At 35.8% G+C, this 17,339-nt stretch overlaps 2 protein-coding genes across 4 annotated transcripts in view; both read right to left on the reverse strand.

Annotated features, from left to right (window-relative positions):
• The window catches only part of LOC137818623 (disease resistance protein RUN1-like), a 29,148-nt gene that overhangs the window by 2,816 nt on the left and 8,993 nt on the right, over positions 1–17,339 (reverse strand). The window lies entirely within an intron of this gene.
• LOC137818624 (disease resistance protein RUN1-like) lies at positions 9,604–13,307 on the reverse strand. 3 transcript variants are annotated; one of them, XM_068622153.1, is made up of 5 exons: positions 12,738–13,307; positions 11,583–12,581; positions 11,227–11,487; positions 10,393–11,116; positions 9,604–10,219 (listed from the first exon to the last, which is right to left on the reverse strand). In XM_068622153.1, the coding sequence occupies exons 2-4, from the start codon at positions 12,432–12,434 to the stop codon at positions 10,958–10,960; spliced, it is 1,272 nt and encodes a 423-aa protein (XP_068478254.1). In that variant the 5' UTR covers positions 12,435–12,581; positions 12,738–13,307; the 3' UTR covers positions 9,604–10,219; positions 10,393–10,957. The 3 variants fall into 3 exon arrangements, with proteins under 3 accessions (XP_068478254.1, XP_068478252.1, XP_068478255.1); XM_068622151.1 differs by having other exon boundaries at positions 11,583–12,658; positions 12,738–13,280; XM_068622154.1 differs by lacking the exon at positions 12,738–13,307 and having other exon boundaries at positions 11,227–11,279; positions 11,410–11,487; positions 11,583–12,575.

A 17,339-nucleotide genomic window follows, 5' to 3' on the forward strand; every position in this document is an offset into this window, starting at 1 on the left:
AGAACCCTAATTTTAATTAATCCCAATTGAAGAACCCTAATTTTAAAATTAGGGTTTATGCATGTCGTTAACGGCGTAAAACCCTATGAACCTATAAGTGGGATCGCAAGCCTTCGCCGCTGTCATCCTGCGTTTTTCCGTCACCACCCATAACTGCAGCGGTGCTAGTGGCACACGCGGTGCGGTGGCGGCATGGTGGCACACGCGGTGCCGTTGCGCTTGCGGCGTATCTTCGTTTTCTGACCTCCGCGCCCAGCGATGGTTCACGCGGTGGGCCGCGGCGACGCGGTGGTTGCGCAGCGCGAGCGGTGGTCGCTGGACCTTGTTCGCGCGCAATGGCGTCGGGGTTGGAGAGAAAGAGCGACTGCGTCGCGCGGTGGTTCGGCGCGAGATAAAGGCTGGCAACGCGCGGTGGTCCTTGGCTGGTAGTTGCCGCATGATGCGTGGTAACTGTGATTGGATTTCATGATAAAGTGAAAGGTGGTGGCTGTGATTGGTTTTTAGGGTTTCATGAAAGGGAATTGTATTATAATATAAAATAATGATAATTGTATTATAATATAAAATAATGAAATAATATATAAATAAATAAAAAATAGTGGACCGTGTACGAGTAATTCTCTGCACATCATGTTTCTTTATTTCTATTTTATTTATTTTATTTTGATTAATGTTTAATTAAAATTTTAATTAAAATTTTTTTATGTTATTATTCTTAATTAATTCAATTTGAATTATATTAAAGTTTAATTAAAGTTTTAATGAAATTTTATTATGTTTTAATGTAATTTTATTTGTATTAAATTAAAGTTTAATTAAAGTTTTAATGAAATTTTATTATGTTTTAATGTAATTTTATTTGCATTAAATTAAAGTTTAATTAAAGTTTTAATGAAATTTTATTATGTTGATTAAATTAAAGTTTAATTAATTGATTGAAAGTGAGGAATGAAAAATTATTTTTCCGCTTTATGTATTATTTTTTTAAATTAAAATTTTGGAATTATTTGTATGATAGATTTGTAATCACCAAAGTGATCAAATCTTTAAGTTTTATTTAATTCCAAATTATGGATGATGAAATTTTATTTCAATTAATGATATTATTTATGGAATTATTTGTATGATAGATTTGTAATCACCAAAGTGATCAAATCTTTAAGTTTTATTTAATTCCAGATTACTGATAAATTTTATTCCAATTACCTATAGAATGGATGCTAAATTATTTATATATATGGGTAAATGGAAATTCATTATTATAGGGCATTATGGATCACCCAAAGGTTGATTAGTTGTCCTTATAATTAATATGATTGTTGGTAGTGAGTATGTGTTATTAGTTTTGCTTGTATATCCAAAGATAACAAGTGTTTCTAGTTAATGCATACATCTTGCCAAATAAAGTTAATACTATTAGCATCATTATGTTTTGTGTATTAATGGATCTCCCAAAGGAGAACATTAGTATACATAGAATGTTTTCTGAATCTGTATAGTATGTTTAGTTTATGACTCAAAGTATTAATGTTAAGCATGTGTGATTGCAGTATCTGTTCCTGTAGCCTTACATTCGCAGGTTACGTCTGTTCCAGACTTTAATGCTTATTATGTATGTTTTGAATCAAACTTAACTGAAGTTCCACATAATTCTTGGTGGATTGATTCTGGAAGCACAACTCATGTTTCTAACATGATGCAAGGATTCCTTTCAACCCGAACCATAAAGCCAAATGAAAAGTTTGTCTTCATGGGGAATAGAGAGAAGGTTCCAGTGGAAGCAGTCGGGACTTATCGTTTAATCCTCGACACTGGATTTTATTTAGACCTGATGGATACTTTTTACGTACCTAGTATATCTAGGAGTTTAGTGTCATTGTCTAAACTTGATGTTGCCGGATACTCTTTTAAATTTGGGAATGGATGTTTCAGTTTATATCAGCGTACCTATTTGATTGGATCTGGTACTCTTTATGATGGATTATATAGATTGAATCTCGATAATCTATACGCTGAAACTCTTATGACCTCGCATCATAATGTTGGCATTAAACGTAGTTTAGTGAATGAATGTTCTGCTTTCTTGTGGCACAAACGTTTGGGACATATTTCTAAAGAAAGGATGGAGAGATTGGTAAAGAATGAAATACTTCCAAGTTTGGATTTTACTGATCTAAATGTATGTGTGGATTGTATTAAAGGCAAACAAACAAAACACACAAAGAAGGGAGCCACAAGAAGTACTCAGCTTCTTGAAATTATACACACTGATATATGTGGACCTTTTGATGCAAGTTCTTTCAATAAAGAAAGGTATTTTATCACCTTCATTGATGATTTTTCACGTTATGGTTATGTCTATTTACTGCATGAAAAATCGCAAGCGGTGAATGCCTTGGAAGTTTATATAAATGAAGTGGAAAGGCAATTAGACAGAAAGGTGAAAATTGTCAGGTCAGATAGAGGTGGTGAATATTATGGAAAATATGATGAAAGTGGACAACACCCTGGTCCGTTTGCTAAGTTCCTTGAGAGACGTGGTATTTGTGCTCAATACACAATGCCAGGTACACCACAACAAAATGGTGTTTCAGAAAGGCGTAATCGAACCTTAATGGATATGGTTAGGAGCATGTTAAGTAAGTCAACTTTACCTGTTTCATTGTGGATGTATGCTTTAAAAACTGCCATGTATCTGTTGAACAGGGTTCCTAGTAAGGCAGTTCAAAAGACGCCTTTTGAATTATGGACAGGAAGGAAACCCAGTTTGAGACACCTGCATGTTTGGGGATGTCAGGCAAAAGTCAGAATATACAATCCGCAAGAGAAGAAATTGGATGCAAGAACAATCAGTGGATATTTCATTGGTTATCCAGCAAAGTCAAAAGGGTATATGTTTTACTGTCCTACCCATAACACAAGAATTGTTGAATCTGGAAATGCACGGTTCATTGAAAATGGTGAAACCAGTGGGAGTAATACTTCACAAAATGTGGAGATTAAGGAAGTTAGAGTACAAGTTCCTTTAACTAGTACCTTTACTTCAAGTATTGTTGTTCCTAATGTAGTTGAGTCACTCAACGATGAAGAAGAACAACAAATTAATGATCATGAAGAAAACAATGAACCTGTAGTAGAACAACCACAAGAAATATTATTAAGAAGATCTCAAAGAGAAAGAAAGTCTGCCGTTTCGAATGATTATGTGGTTTATCTACAAGAGTCAGAAAATGACTTAAGTATTGATAATGATCCAGTTTCATTTTCAGACGCCGTCAATGATGATAATTCTGATAAGTGGTTAGATGCCATGAAAGATGAGCTTAAATCAATGGCACATAATGATGTTTGGGACCTTATAGAATTGCCAGAAGGATGCAAGAGAGTCGGGTGTAAATGGGTCTTTAAGACTAAACGTGACTCTCATGGTAATATCGAACGTTACAAGGCCTGACTTGTTGCCAAAGGTTTTACTCAAAAGGAAGGCATTGATTATAAGGAGACATTTTCACCTGTTTCTAAGAAAGATTCCTTTAGAATTATCATGGCATTAGTAGCTCATTATGATCTTGAGTTGCATCAGATGGATGTCAAAACTGCTTTTCTGAATGGGGATTTAGAAGAGGATGTTTATATGGACCAACCAGTGGGGTTCATTGAAGAAGGAAAGGAACACATGGTGTGTAAACTTAAGAAATCAATATACGGGCTTAAACAGGCTTCTAGGCAATGGTATCTTAAGTTCAATGATACTATTGTGTCCTTTGGGTTTAAGGAAAACATTGTTGATCGGTGTATATACCTGAAGATCAGTGGGAGCAAGTTTATATTCCTGATTCTATATGTTGATGATATCTTGCTTGCAACTAATGATCTTGGTCTATTAAGTGAGACTAAGAAGTTTCTCTCTAATAACTTTGAGATGAAATATATGGGTGAGGCATACTATGTGATAGGAATTGAAATATTCCGTGACAGATCACAAGGACTGTTAGGTTTGTCTCAGAAAGCATATATTAATAAAGTTTTAGAGAGATTCAGAATGGATAAATGTTCGACATCTCCTGTTCCAATACAGAAAGGAGACAAATTTAGCCTCATACAATGTCCAAAGAATGATTTGGAACGGAAACAGATGGAGAATATACCTTATGCCTCTATTGTTGGGAGTTTAATGTATGCTCAAACTTGTACACGACCAGATATTAGTTTTGCAGTTGGTATGCTTGGTAGATACCAGAGTAATCCAGGATTGGATCATTGGAAAGCTGCAAAGAAAGTTTTAAGATACTTGCAAGGAACGAAGGATCACATGCTTACTTATAAAAGATCTGATCACCTTGAGGTGATTGGATATACAGATTCAGATTTTGCTGGCTGTGTGGATACACGAAAGTCTACATTTGGTTAAGTGTATCTTTTAGCTGGAGGAGCGATTTCATGGAAAAGTGCGAAGCAGTCAGTCATCGCTGCGTCCACTATGGAGGCTGAATTTGTGGCATGCTTTGAGGCCACAGTTCAGGCTAATTGGTTGCGGAATTTTATTTCAGGACTTGGAATTGTTGACAGTATTGCCAAGTCGCTGAAAATTTATTGTGATAACTCCGCAGCAGTCTTCTTTTCTAAAAACGACAAGTATTCCAAAGGTGCTAAACATATGGAATTGAAATACTTTGCCGTTAAAGAAGAAGTTCAGAAACATAAAGTGTCAATAGAACATATTAGCACTGATCTTATGATTGTTGACCCTTTAACAAAAGGGTTACCGCCCAAAACATTTACTGGTCATGTTGTAAATATGGGCATTATGTCTACTAGTGAATTATGAATGTTGTTAATGCTTATTTGACACTCTGAGCTCATTGATAAATAAAGTTTCTGAAATTTATGTTGTTTTCTACTTTATGTATATGCATGCAAATTATGTTATTATGGTGTGGAAAACAAATTATGTTGTTATTGATGACAATGACATTATGTTTGAACCTATTATGGATTTCTCACTATAAAGTCATATTAAGGAGAAAGAATGATATAGTAGTACATGGAAGGAAATGTGTTGATTCAAATGACATGTAACCACCATGACTCTTATTATTTCTGTATTCTTGATTATAAATAATGACAGAACCAATTTATGTAAGGCCTTTTAAATGCGCATTTATGTAATTATTAAATCATGAAAGTATTATAACTCATATGAGTCAAGTGGGAGAATGTAAGAAATTATGTAAATTAATTTTTATAAAGTGATTCACATGACTTAGAGTTTGGGCTTTGGGCCCAAATATGATTTAATAATAATAATAGAATAAAGGCCCATTGGTTAATGTGAGAAATATATATCTGATGATATACCTAATGGAAAACCTACATCTGATGGAGATTGGGTACTAAAGGCTATAGGGTTCTGTCTCTGCAAATAATAGTTGTCTCACGGTTAACCATCACGAAAGTGTGTGACAAGTACGGAATTGCTAAGAGATAGATTGAGATAAGGAGATAAAGTAACTGCTCAATTAGGATCACTCATGGATCAAGGTAAGTGCCTATTCCTTCTTCATTATATGTTTAATGTTTTGTGTGAGAATCATGATATGATAAGATCTATTTGTGAACATAATTGTATGTGTTCAATTTACGTTTATTCATGTTTTGACTTACATTCTCTTCAACGCATGCACCTTTGTGATTCCTTTACATAGACTCATCCATCCTTCCTTCCATCAAGAGTGGCTTCCCATGGACTTTCCACACTCTTTCCCTCTGAATCAAGATTAGACAAATTCTTTGGTCATATTATCATTTTTATTATACTTATTATTATTAAGATAATTTATACATATTAATATAATTATTAATAATAATAAAAAAATAAATTATATTCATATTATTAATATTATTCATATTATTAATATTATTCATATTATTAATATTATTCCTATTATTAATATTTATTAATATTATATTCATATTATTCATATTATTAATATTTATTAATATTATTCATATTATTACTAATATTATTCATATTATTAATATTATTACTAATATTATTAATATTATTACTAATATTATTAATATTATTACTAATATTATTAATATTATTACTAATATTATTAATATTATATTCATATTATTCATATTATTAATATTATATTCATATTATTAATATTGTTAATATTATTAATAATTATAAGTATAATAATAATAATCATAATAATACTAAAGAATTTGCTTGGTGTGCATCATCTCTCATATCAAGCTCTTGTATAACTTCTCCATTTATTTTTAACAAAGTTGTCAAACTCCTTATCTTCCTGCCAAATGTCAAGAAACCTGAATGGTTTTGGTCCCCAATCTGTCATGTTTGATTTTAACACCAATGCACAGTGATGAAATATTTGTCTATCCAAGACATATTGTTTGCTGCCCGATCAATGTTGCAGCCATTCAAAGGTGGTTAAAAACCTATCAAGCCTGCTTTTAGCCTTGCCATTAGGTCTATACCAGGTATATTTCCTTTCAATACAGGGTATATCAACCATCTCCACACTATCAATGAAATTATTAAAACCTTGCATTTCTCTCTTATTATCACTGGCTTGACTCATCCCTCTTCGTTCCCCTTCACTTCTTATAGAATTGAAATCCCCCAATATGCACCATGAGTTACAAGGTTCCCTTTGTCTGATTTCTTTTAATTCCTCCCACATTTACAATTTCGTTTGAAGATTACATGAAGAATACACATTTGCAATGACAACAGGAATATTACTGTCCCTAAAAATCCCAAGAAACACTATGAACCATCTATTAATAATATGATTAGAACACTGGAAATTTTTTTTGTGCCATATTGTAAGAATACCACCTGCTCCATTAACTGGTTCACTGTATAGATAATCTATATCATTATCCCCCATAACTGACAACAATTGTTTAAACTGACATTTACCATTTTCACTTCTTGCAAGCATACCATTATGACACCTTCCTTCCTGATGATATCTTTAATATATCTCCACTTCACACGACTCCCGAATCCTCTCATATTTATAGAAAAGATTCTCATTGATAACCCATATTTTTCCCCCCTTCCCTTATTGCCGACATGTTTTGGCCATTTATTATAAAATTTAGCCATCTTATGTACGTCTTCAGAAAGGTGATTTTGAAAAAGCCTTCAAAGCAACTGCACACTAAACATTTTCAGGACAACTGGAGCATGGCATGTCCAGATGGAGCCACGCACTCACGAAAGTTGCAAATTTCTTTGAAGGAGTGATCTCGAACTAGTGGAAAAAATTGTTAAGGGCGTTCTTAGTTTACCAGTCTTGTCTGCTACTAAATTTCCAGTTGGATTACAATCCCGTGTGGAAGATGTGATTCGAACCATCAAAAATAAATTCACCCAATTTTTTACTATAGCGATATGTGGAATAGGAGGATAGGGTAAAATCACCCTTGCCAAAGTCATTTACAATCAAATTCATGGTACATTAACAGAGAAAAGTTTTATTGAAGATATTGCACAAGTTAGTCTAATAAGAGGGCATGCTCATTCACAAGAACATCTTCTTTCAGATGTCATAAAAGCAAAGGTGGATATACGAAGCATTGAGATGGTAAGAAGTATGATTTGGGAAAGACTTTATGGGAAAAGGGTGCTCGTGGTCTTGACGATGTGAAAGAGTTGGTCCATTACACCTATGGGTTAGTAGTTCATGGTTCAGTGAAGGAACTATAATGATCATTACAACAAGAGATGAATTTTTTTTGGATAAATCCAATGAACGCAAATGAGTCCCTTGAGCTTCTTAGTTGGTACACTAAGAATTTTTTTTGAATAAATCCAATGAACGGAAAATATTTGTTACTTGATGTATGTTGTTTCTTTGTTGGTAAAAGTAGATCCTGTCATAGAGCGTAGCCTCATAAAAGTTAAAAAACAACAACAAATTTGGAATGCATTATTTGCTAAGAGAAATGGGAAGAGAAATTATTCGTGAAATTTCAAGAAATGAACCTACCTGGGATTAACAGTCCATTGTGGCTTCAACAAAACATGCTCTGTCAGAGAATACTGTAAGAACATTCTTACTCCATGGTTTTGAAAACTTTTTTTGGATGTGTTTGCTTTCTCATGAGCAATATATTTGTTTTTCTTAGTTCTTTTCATCACAGGGGACAACACTCATTCAGAGATTTCTTCGAACGTTATCCTTTAAAGGTAAGAAACCCATCAAGACTGCTGAAACTAGCTGGAGATTCTGAGTACCATTATAAGAAACAGAGATGGGTCAGTTTGCAAAGGTTTTTTTCAAAATACCTACCTAACAACTTTTATCTGCATGATGCAATAGCGATTGATTTAAATCACAGTCTTCTTCTATTAGTCTGGAAAGAACCCCAGGTTTTTATTACGTGCCATTTTCTTTTAAAACTCAACTTAAAATAAAAATAAAAATAGTATTTGTTTCCACTAATAACTATTTTTTTCTTCATTTTCATTTCTAATACTTCTTGAAGGTTTTGGCGTGTCTAAAAGTCCTGGATTTAGTTACTCTAAGTACTTAGAAAAACCCCAGACATTTCGAGACTACTAAGTCTTGAACAGCTCATTCTCAACTATTATCATGAATTATGCGAAGTACACCAATCAATTGGATGTCTCTGCAATCTTATGCTGCTAAATTTGAAGGACTATACAAGTCTAAGCAATCTCCCCAGAGAAATATGTAAGTTGAAATCTTTGAAAACTCTCATTCTTTCTGATTGTTCGAAAATTGACCTATTGGAAAAGGATACAGAACAAGTGCAATCTTGAGAACTCTAATTGCTGAAAATACAGCTATGAAACAAGTGCCATTTTCAATTGTAAGCTCAAAAGGAATTGGATACTTATCCCTAAGTGGATTTGAGGGATCATCACATAATCTTTTGCCTTCTGTCATTCGGTCTCAGATGTCGCCACCAATGAATCCCCTATCTTATATTAATTCCTTCATGCACATGAAGGATAATAGTTGGGATGATATTGCACCATTGCTTAACAGCCTTGCAAATCTTCAAAGTGTTTTGGTGCAATGTGACGCCGAGTTTCAACTATCCGAGCAAGTAAAAACTATGTTAGTCGAATGTGGTGGAAACATTACAGAATCAGGAATTTCAAAGCAGCAGGTCTTCTCTAACTGGTGTCGGAAGATACAAAGAATTCTTCTATACGTGACTTGTACATAAATGAAAACTGTAAAGAAACTTATAAATGTAAATGAAAAAGAATTGATATATTTAAATAAAACAAATAGGATCAGTATAAATAACGAGAAATGAAATTAAACTTTGTTTATTTAGTCTTAAAGGAGTGAGGCTACGGTGCTTCTCATGTTGAAACAAAAACAGAGACTACAAAGCAGATAGCAAGGCAAAACACATAACAAATCATCGAACTGCAGCTATCTTTATTTCATAATGTAATATTTTTTACGAGAATTTCTAAAAGCAATATTATATGCTAAAAAGGGAAAAGAATTGAAAAAAGTAACAACCAGAAAGAGAATAAAATAAACAGCTCAAGTAAAGCCAAGGAAGCACAATGTATAGAAACAAGTAAGATAAACATGAATTTCTTATCTGTAAGTTATACTCAAAGAAAAACATGGAACGGAAGAGAAAAAATAAATTGCAATAAAGGGACACAAGGATTAATTCCATACCTCAAGGATCCTGCTGTTCTCAAAGAAGATAAATGAGCTACTAGAGAAGTCAAATTACAAATTTCTTTAGAAATCTAATGAGAGAATTTTTCTTTGGTGCAGGCTCCTTTTCTAAGTCATTTAATTCACTACATATTAGATACAGTTGTGTTCTTGACTACCAATCCATGACCGAAAGTCACAAAAATTTCCACCTTGTCTCCTGATCCTAAATTTGACTTTATGTCATGCCAATCTTCATCATTAAAGGAAATTAAAGTGCCATGGTTGTGTATCTGACATGTGCACTTTGTGTAATTAACAATTAACACACTTCTAAGACATTCAGTTTCCAGGCTTTCAGGGGTTGATGAATAAACGACACACAAAGCCATTCCCTTCACCTCATGATCTCGAGGTATTGTGAAAGAAACAGAATGTCCCTCACCCATATGGGTCAAACAATAAGGATCATTGTCACCTGGGAGAGAAACATCACACGACTCACTGCTTTCAAATACCTGTATCATGTCATAAACAAGGGCATGTTTAGTTAAACAAAAATGTTATACTTGATTAAAATGTATCATATGTAGTTTCTACTAGATATTTCATTAGGATTATTCTATTTTCTCTCAAATAATAGCTAAAATGATGACAAAGGTAATAAACAAAGGGAAAGTTAGAGAAGAACCTTAGGTATTCTATCGATCACAGTATTGAAGGATTCTTTGTATCTTCCAACACCAGTCAGAGAAGACCTGAGATCATGCTTTGTATTCTTGATTTTGTAATATTTGCACCATATTCGACCAGTATAGTTTTTACTTTCTCGGATAGTTGAAACTCGGCCTCACATTGCACCAAAACACTTCGAATATTTGCAAGGCTGGCAAGTAATGGTGCAATATCATCCCAACTATCATCCTCCATATCCATGTAGGAATGAATATAAGATAAGGGATTCATTTTTGGCGACATCCGAGACAGAATGATAGAAGGAAACAGATTATGTGACAATCCCTCACATTCACGCAGGGATATATATCCAATGCTTTTTGAGTATGCAATTGAAAAAGGCACTTGTTTCACAACTGTATTTTCAGCAATTAGTGTTATCAAAGATTCCATTTGCAATATATCTTTTTCCAATATGTCAATTTTTGGACAACCACAAAGAATTAGAGTTTTTAAAGATTTCAACATATATATCTCACTCGGGAGATTGCTTAGACCTGTACAGTCCTTCAAATTTAGCACTATAAGATAGCATAGACTTCCAATAGATTGGTGTACTTCGTGCAATCTTGGACAATCTTTGAGAATGAGCTGCTGAAGACTTGGTAGTCTAGAAAAGTCGGGGTTTCTATCAAGTACTTGGAGTGACTAAGATTAAGGACTTTTAGCCACGTCAAAAGCTTCATGAAGACAGTTTTCAATAAAATATTAGAGAAGAAAATGAGAAAACGAAATAGTTATAAGTGGAAACAAATACTAACTTAAAAAGAAAATGGTACGTAATAAAAACCTGGGGTTCTTTCCAAACACATCGAAGAAGACTGTGTTGTAAGTCAATCGCTACTGCATCATGCAGATAAAAGTTGTTAGGTAGGCATTCTGAAGAAAACCCTTGCAATTGGATCCATGTCAGTTTCTTAGAAAGATACTCAGAATCTCCAGCTAGTATCAGCAATCTTGATGGGTCTCTAACCTCTAAAGGATAAGGTTTGAAGAAATCTCTTCTACTAAAAAACATTTTCCCAGGCGATCTCTGAATGACATTTGTCCCCTGTGATGATAAGAGTAAGAAACAAATATATTCCACATGAGAAAGCAACCACTTCCAAAAGAAGTTTAAAAACCATAGATTAAGAATGTTCTTACAGTATTCTCTGACAGTACATATTCAAACCACAGTTCACTGTTCTCAGATTCCTTTCCTGAAATTTGACGAATAATTTCTCTTCCCATTTCTCGTAGGAACGGATGCATTTCTAATTTGTTGTTCTTATTAACTTGTATGAGGTTACGCTCTATGAGAAGTCTTATTCCACTATCGGCGGCGTCTATTCCACAGCCCTTTAGGATCTTCATAACTTTGGCTCTGCCCTTGCCAACAAAAGAAGAACATACATCAAGGAATAAATCTTTTTCCATTATTTGATTGCGTAAACCGTCGAAGCTTAGTCTCAATATATGATAAAATTCAAGCTTGGGAATTTTCTCTAATTTTAAGAATATTGTATTCCATTCTTCTTTCGTCCTTTCATATAAATAACTTCCAATGACTTCAAGAGCTAGAGGTAGTCCTCCGCAAACAGTAACTAGTGTTTTTGCAAGGTCATTGTATTCTTTTTTTGGTTTTGCTTCTCTAAATGCGTGCCAACTAAGAAGCTCAAGGGACTCGTTTGCGTTCATTGGATCTATGCGAAAAACAGAATCAACTATACTCTGTAGGTCTTCGTCTCTTGTTGTAATGATTATTACAGTTCCAGCACCGAACCATCCACGATTTTTCCTTAGGTCTAATAATGGATAGTACTCATGGATCATATCGTCAAGTACAATGAGCATCCTTTTCAGAGAAAGTCTTTCCCGAATCATACTTCTTCCCATCTCAACACTACTTATCTCCACCTTTGTTTTTAGGACATCCGAAAGAAGTTGTTCTTGTAAATGGACATGCCCTCTTGTTTGACTAACTCGTGTCATATCTTCAAAGAAACTTTTTTCCATGAATGTACCGTGAATTTGATTGTAGATGGCTTTGGCAAGGGTGGTTTTACCCGATCCTCCCTTTCCACATATCTCTATTGTAACATCTTGGGTGGATTTTTTTTTTTATGGTTCGAATCACATCTTCCACACGGGATTGTAATCCAACTGGAAATTCAGTAGCAGACAAGACTGGTAAATTAAGAACGGTCTTAACAATTTTGTCCACTAGTTCAGCATCACTCCTTCAAGGTCAATAACAATTATAGAACAAGTCATGTATTACAAAAGTTGAAGTACAAGCTTAGTGAATGAGTGATTTACCTGTAATTGCTCTCATCCCATCCAAAGAAATTTGCAGCTTTGGTGAGTGCGTGGCTCCACCTAGACATACCATGCTCCACTTGTTCTGCTGAAAACGTTTGGTGTGCAGTTGCTTTGAAGGCTTCACCAAAATCACCCATTTGAAGACGTACATCAGATGGCTGAATTTCGTAATAAACTGGCAGAACATGCCGGCAATAAGTTTCGTGCCATTTGATGATTTGTTGAAGCTGATGAAGACACCAAGCAGACTGAGAATAGGATTTGGTGAAAACAACAATGGCTACACGAGAGAGATTGAGAATAGGTTGTTGGATGTGAATTGGGTTGAGTGCATTGGGGTGGTGAAGCAAAGTGGTGAAGCCAAAGGCAGAGAGGGCAGAATCGAGGTGAGAAACAAATTTTCTTTGGATGTCTTCTCCATTAAAGTTTATGAGAACATCGTACATCTGCGGGAGTTTGGACGATGAAGACTCCAATTCCATGGAAGAAATTGATGACGTCATGAAGTGTTAGAAGAGAAAGCAAGCAATAATGGAACACAGTCAAAAAAAGATTATCTGTAGAGACACAAAACCATTCAAAGTAGCCAAAGATTAATGCATTTTTTTTTAGTCGTGGAAGCGCGTGAATCGCAGCACCCATTTTACTTTAGCCACTTAAGAAGTTCGACCAATCCACTCTGAACCACTGAAAAAATATTACACTAATAAGTATATTATTGTTCTAATTATATTCTGTTTTTTTTTTTTTTACTTTAGGCACGTATCTCTTTAAATATTAAAAGAATAAAAAATAAAGTTTTTTTCCACTTTACCTTGATGTATTTACACTAGTCGGTCAGATGACATTCGATACTGGTGTTATATGATCGTTTGGCCTCGATCGGTACATTTGCCTCCCAAGCTCAAGGGAAATCTTTCCAGAAGAGTCTAGATGTGCTCATTTTGTCCTTCGAGGTTGGAGGGAACAAGGCTAAACGTTTGTCTTTGCAAATTCGACGTTGATGGAACACTTTTCATGATGTTTCTTAAAAGTGAGAATTGTAATTGCCCCATGTGAATAGATCTGACGGTTCTACTATGTTTCAAGTCGGTACGGTTAGACCCATTAGATGTGAGTAGATCTAACGATTCTGAGGGGTACGACACTTCACGTTCCCGTGGTAGGACATCAATAAATAGTTGTTCCCTTCATGTGTGTATCTTTGTTAATTCTCTTTGACTCCAAATACCAAGTTATATTCCGAGTATTGAATTGTGGAGAGGTGTTTTACACTCTATTCAAAAGGTTAGTGATTTCTTCTTCTGAGTCTTCGTATTTGTCTTCCTCTTCATCTGGGGGGATTTGGTCGTGAAGGGGAACGACTTGAAACGGTTGTTTAGCCCAAGTGGGGCTATTGACCTTGATGGAAGAGGGCCCAAGCTCACCACACTATGAAAGCCAAAAGACTAAGACTAGCTTCACAAAGGAGCGTCTAGCCTCTCAAAGGAGCGTCTAGTCTTCCAAATGGAGCGTCTAGCTTCACAAGGGAGCGTCTAGCCATGGCTACATAAGGAGCATCTATGAAGAAGTCCTAGACCGTCTAGCTTCACACACACATGAGCCAAGCTACGGTTTAGGAAAAGAAGGCTTTGTTGCATAAAGGCCCATTAGGGGTACTTAGTAGATAGGATAGTGTAGAAAGCACTTTGTGAAGGAAACATTCTAGAAACTAGGTTAGTGTGGCCGGTCATTGCACATGGCACATGGCTTAGGTTTTACATTTAATTTTTGTTTTCTTTTCATTAGAAAGTAGCTTACCTTTTACGTCCAAGATGGCCTATAAATAGGAAGGCTATCTCATTGTATTTGACAAGTTTAATTGAGTATTGTTATGCTGCCAATTTTGTGCACTAGCTTTACTTCTCCTAGAAATCTAGGCTATAAACTTCAATCCTTCACCTTTCTCCCTTGAGCTGGCCGAACCTCTCAAACCCATACTCATCATGCACCTTCAAAGCCAACACAACTCCTAGGAGGGCTTTGTTTCACTCACCCATTGCTTCCGCATCACTTTCACTACTTTGATTCAAGAAGAACACATGAAAATGCCATCAGACCTTCTAGCCGATTGCCTCGTCGGGTTGGTTACGACTAGGTAGATCCTTGTGTAGTCGAGCATATCACATAGTACCGGGGCTTATCCTTGGTCGACTCCTTCGTGTCAAAAGTGTCTATGTTAAAGTCGGACACACCTTTAAACTTTGTTACAACCGACTGCTGCAACACCTCTAAAAGTGTTTGTCATGGTTGGAAGGGACGAGTCAAGAGTTTATTTATGTTTATTCTTGTCTTTTTGCCGACCTCCTGATAACTTTTGACGAGTTTACAATGGAGGCCTTAGGATTCTCAACGTGGTTCTGACCCAATTTTATTGTAATTTGTGGGACGCATTGCAAGCCTTTCGATTTATTTGTGATTTATTTAGACTGAAGTCGTCCCCTTAGTCTTTTCTCTTTTATTACAACTTCCATTCGGCCAATCCCTTGGGCTGGTTTTCTTTATCTAGTCGACGGGGCAATATTTTTTTTTGCCCCTTTTACCTCATCTTACAAAACTTTAAAGGTAGATTTTTTAAATTATTCATTGAACCGGAAGGGAAGCCGTATTCTTATATTGTTGATGGAAAACTAAAATTTCCATTTTATGGACTCGGTTTCCCATTTGGTATGAGTCTTGGTCGAGGTCATCTATGACTCCCCTAGACAAAGAAATTTTCTACGTTTTTGATTAACTACTGAAGAGTCTACCTAGAAGATTCTTGTGGTGTATTAATTCTCACACCGTTGGGTGAAATTTTCCGGTATGTAGAAATTTCTTTGAGTCTTATTTTCCTAAGATTTTTAATTGTGCTAAATTTAATTTTTTTCATAGGTATCATGGATGAAACAAATCCCATGGCTGGCAACATGATTAAGCAGCTCTGTCAGCAGGCTACATATTAACAGAAGAGCTCACTTGAGCTTGTAGCCAGGGGTTCGGCCACCCTTGTGATTGACTTACTTCCTTTGTCTAGCGGTGAAGGTAGAACAGAAAGGTCCCTCAAGAGGTTCTCTCGCCAGGCATCATCGGGTGTTGGTGCTAGTTCTTTCTCTCTATTTTAGAGAGAATCTTCAAGTTTCAAGGGGAGTGCAGGTTGCACTTACCCCTTTCGAGGAGGAGGTAATGAACTATCAGCGTCGATCAAATATATGATATCAGTTTGCATCGAGATGTTGAGCGGGTCCCTAGTTCTGACTAGGGTGATCAGAACCGAGGTGCAAAAGTCCTCCTTTGCTACGACTAAAAACTTAAAGGCAGAGTTAACTGACTTAACCAGCTCATTGGAGGCGAATACCTCTTTGGAAGAGGAGTCTCATCGGGCGAAGGCTGAGCTAGAAAATGCCTGATCATAAACTTCGATAGTTCAATTGACCATCCAATCATTCGTCATACTAAGTCAAGTTTAGCCATAATTTTCATGATAGGGTAATCCGATCATACAATTATCTTGTGATTTTAAATCCTTATTTGTCGGGAGATGATTACGAGTGCCAAGGCGATATTTTCTATCATATGATATCTAGTCTCGACACCATGTAAGATTCAATTAATGAAGTACATTGGCCATTTTTCTTTATTTACATCTTGGACAAGTGCATCATTGATGGCTTCGTCTCATACCAACAAATACATAATGATTTTTTGTTGGGGATCCAACTTTTGTATTACCGGGGGTGGTGCGAGGAATGTTTTGAGTTGAAGAAATATTTCTTAACATTTCGGATTCCACTTGAACTTGGCGGCCTTCCAGTAGCTGGACGATAGGTTTGGTTTTCTATGGATGTCTCGGGATAAATCTGGACAACGCCGTTAACCAATCGATCAGTTTGTGCCCCTCTTTTATATTTAGGGGCTTTTGATTGCTCTGCATTTTTTAGATTGGCTTCAATGCCACATTCGACCCCGAAGACACATTTTTCGAGGTCTACCCTCATTTCATGACTTCTCAATGCTTTAAAGACTTCTTGCAAGTCCTCTACATGTTGTACATAGGAGTTGGATTTGACACAATGTCATCTACACATACCTCGATATTCTAACCTAGCATCCCCTTGAAGAGTGGCCCCATGGTTTTTCAAACCCAATGACATGACTTCATAGTAGAAGTTAGCATAGTCAATCATAAAGTTTTTTTTCCTTGTCCCTTCGATGCATTTGAATCTGATTATACCCTAAATACGCATATAAGAAACTTAACACATGGTGGTCGGTCGCACCATCTACCAAGCGATCAATGCTCGACAACGAGTAAGCTTCCTTTGGGCAAGCTTTGTTCATGTCTATATAGTCCGTGCACATCCTCCACTACCCATTTTCCTTCTTCACCATCACCACATTGGCCAACCAAGTGGTGTACTGTAATTCACATATGAACCGTGCATTTAGCAACTTGTTGGTCTCGTCTTTCGCCACGTTACATTTTTTTCACCCATTTTCCTCCTTTTCTAGGAAACTAGTCGGGCTTCCTCGTACATTAATAACCCGTGTCTAATGATTTTAGGGCTCACCCTAGGCATG

Source organism: Phaseolus vulgaris, chromosome 10 (genome assembly GCF_000499845.2).
Source record: "Phaseolus vulgaris cultivar G19833 chromosome 10, P. vulgaris v2.0, whole genome shotgun sequence".
Lineage (NCBI taxonomy): Eukaryota > Viridiplantae > Streptophyta > Magnoliopsida > Fabales > Fabaceae > Phaseolus > Phaseolus vulgaris.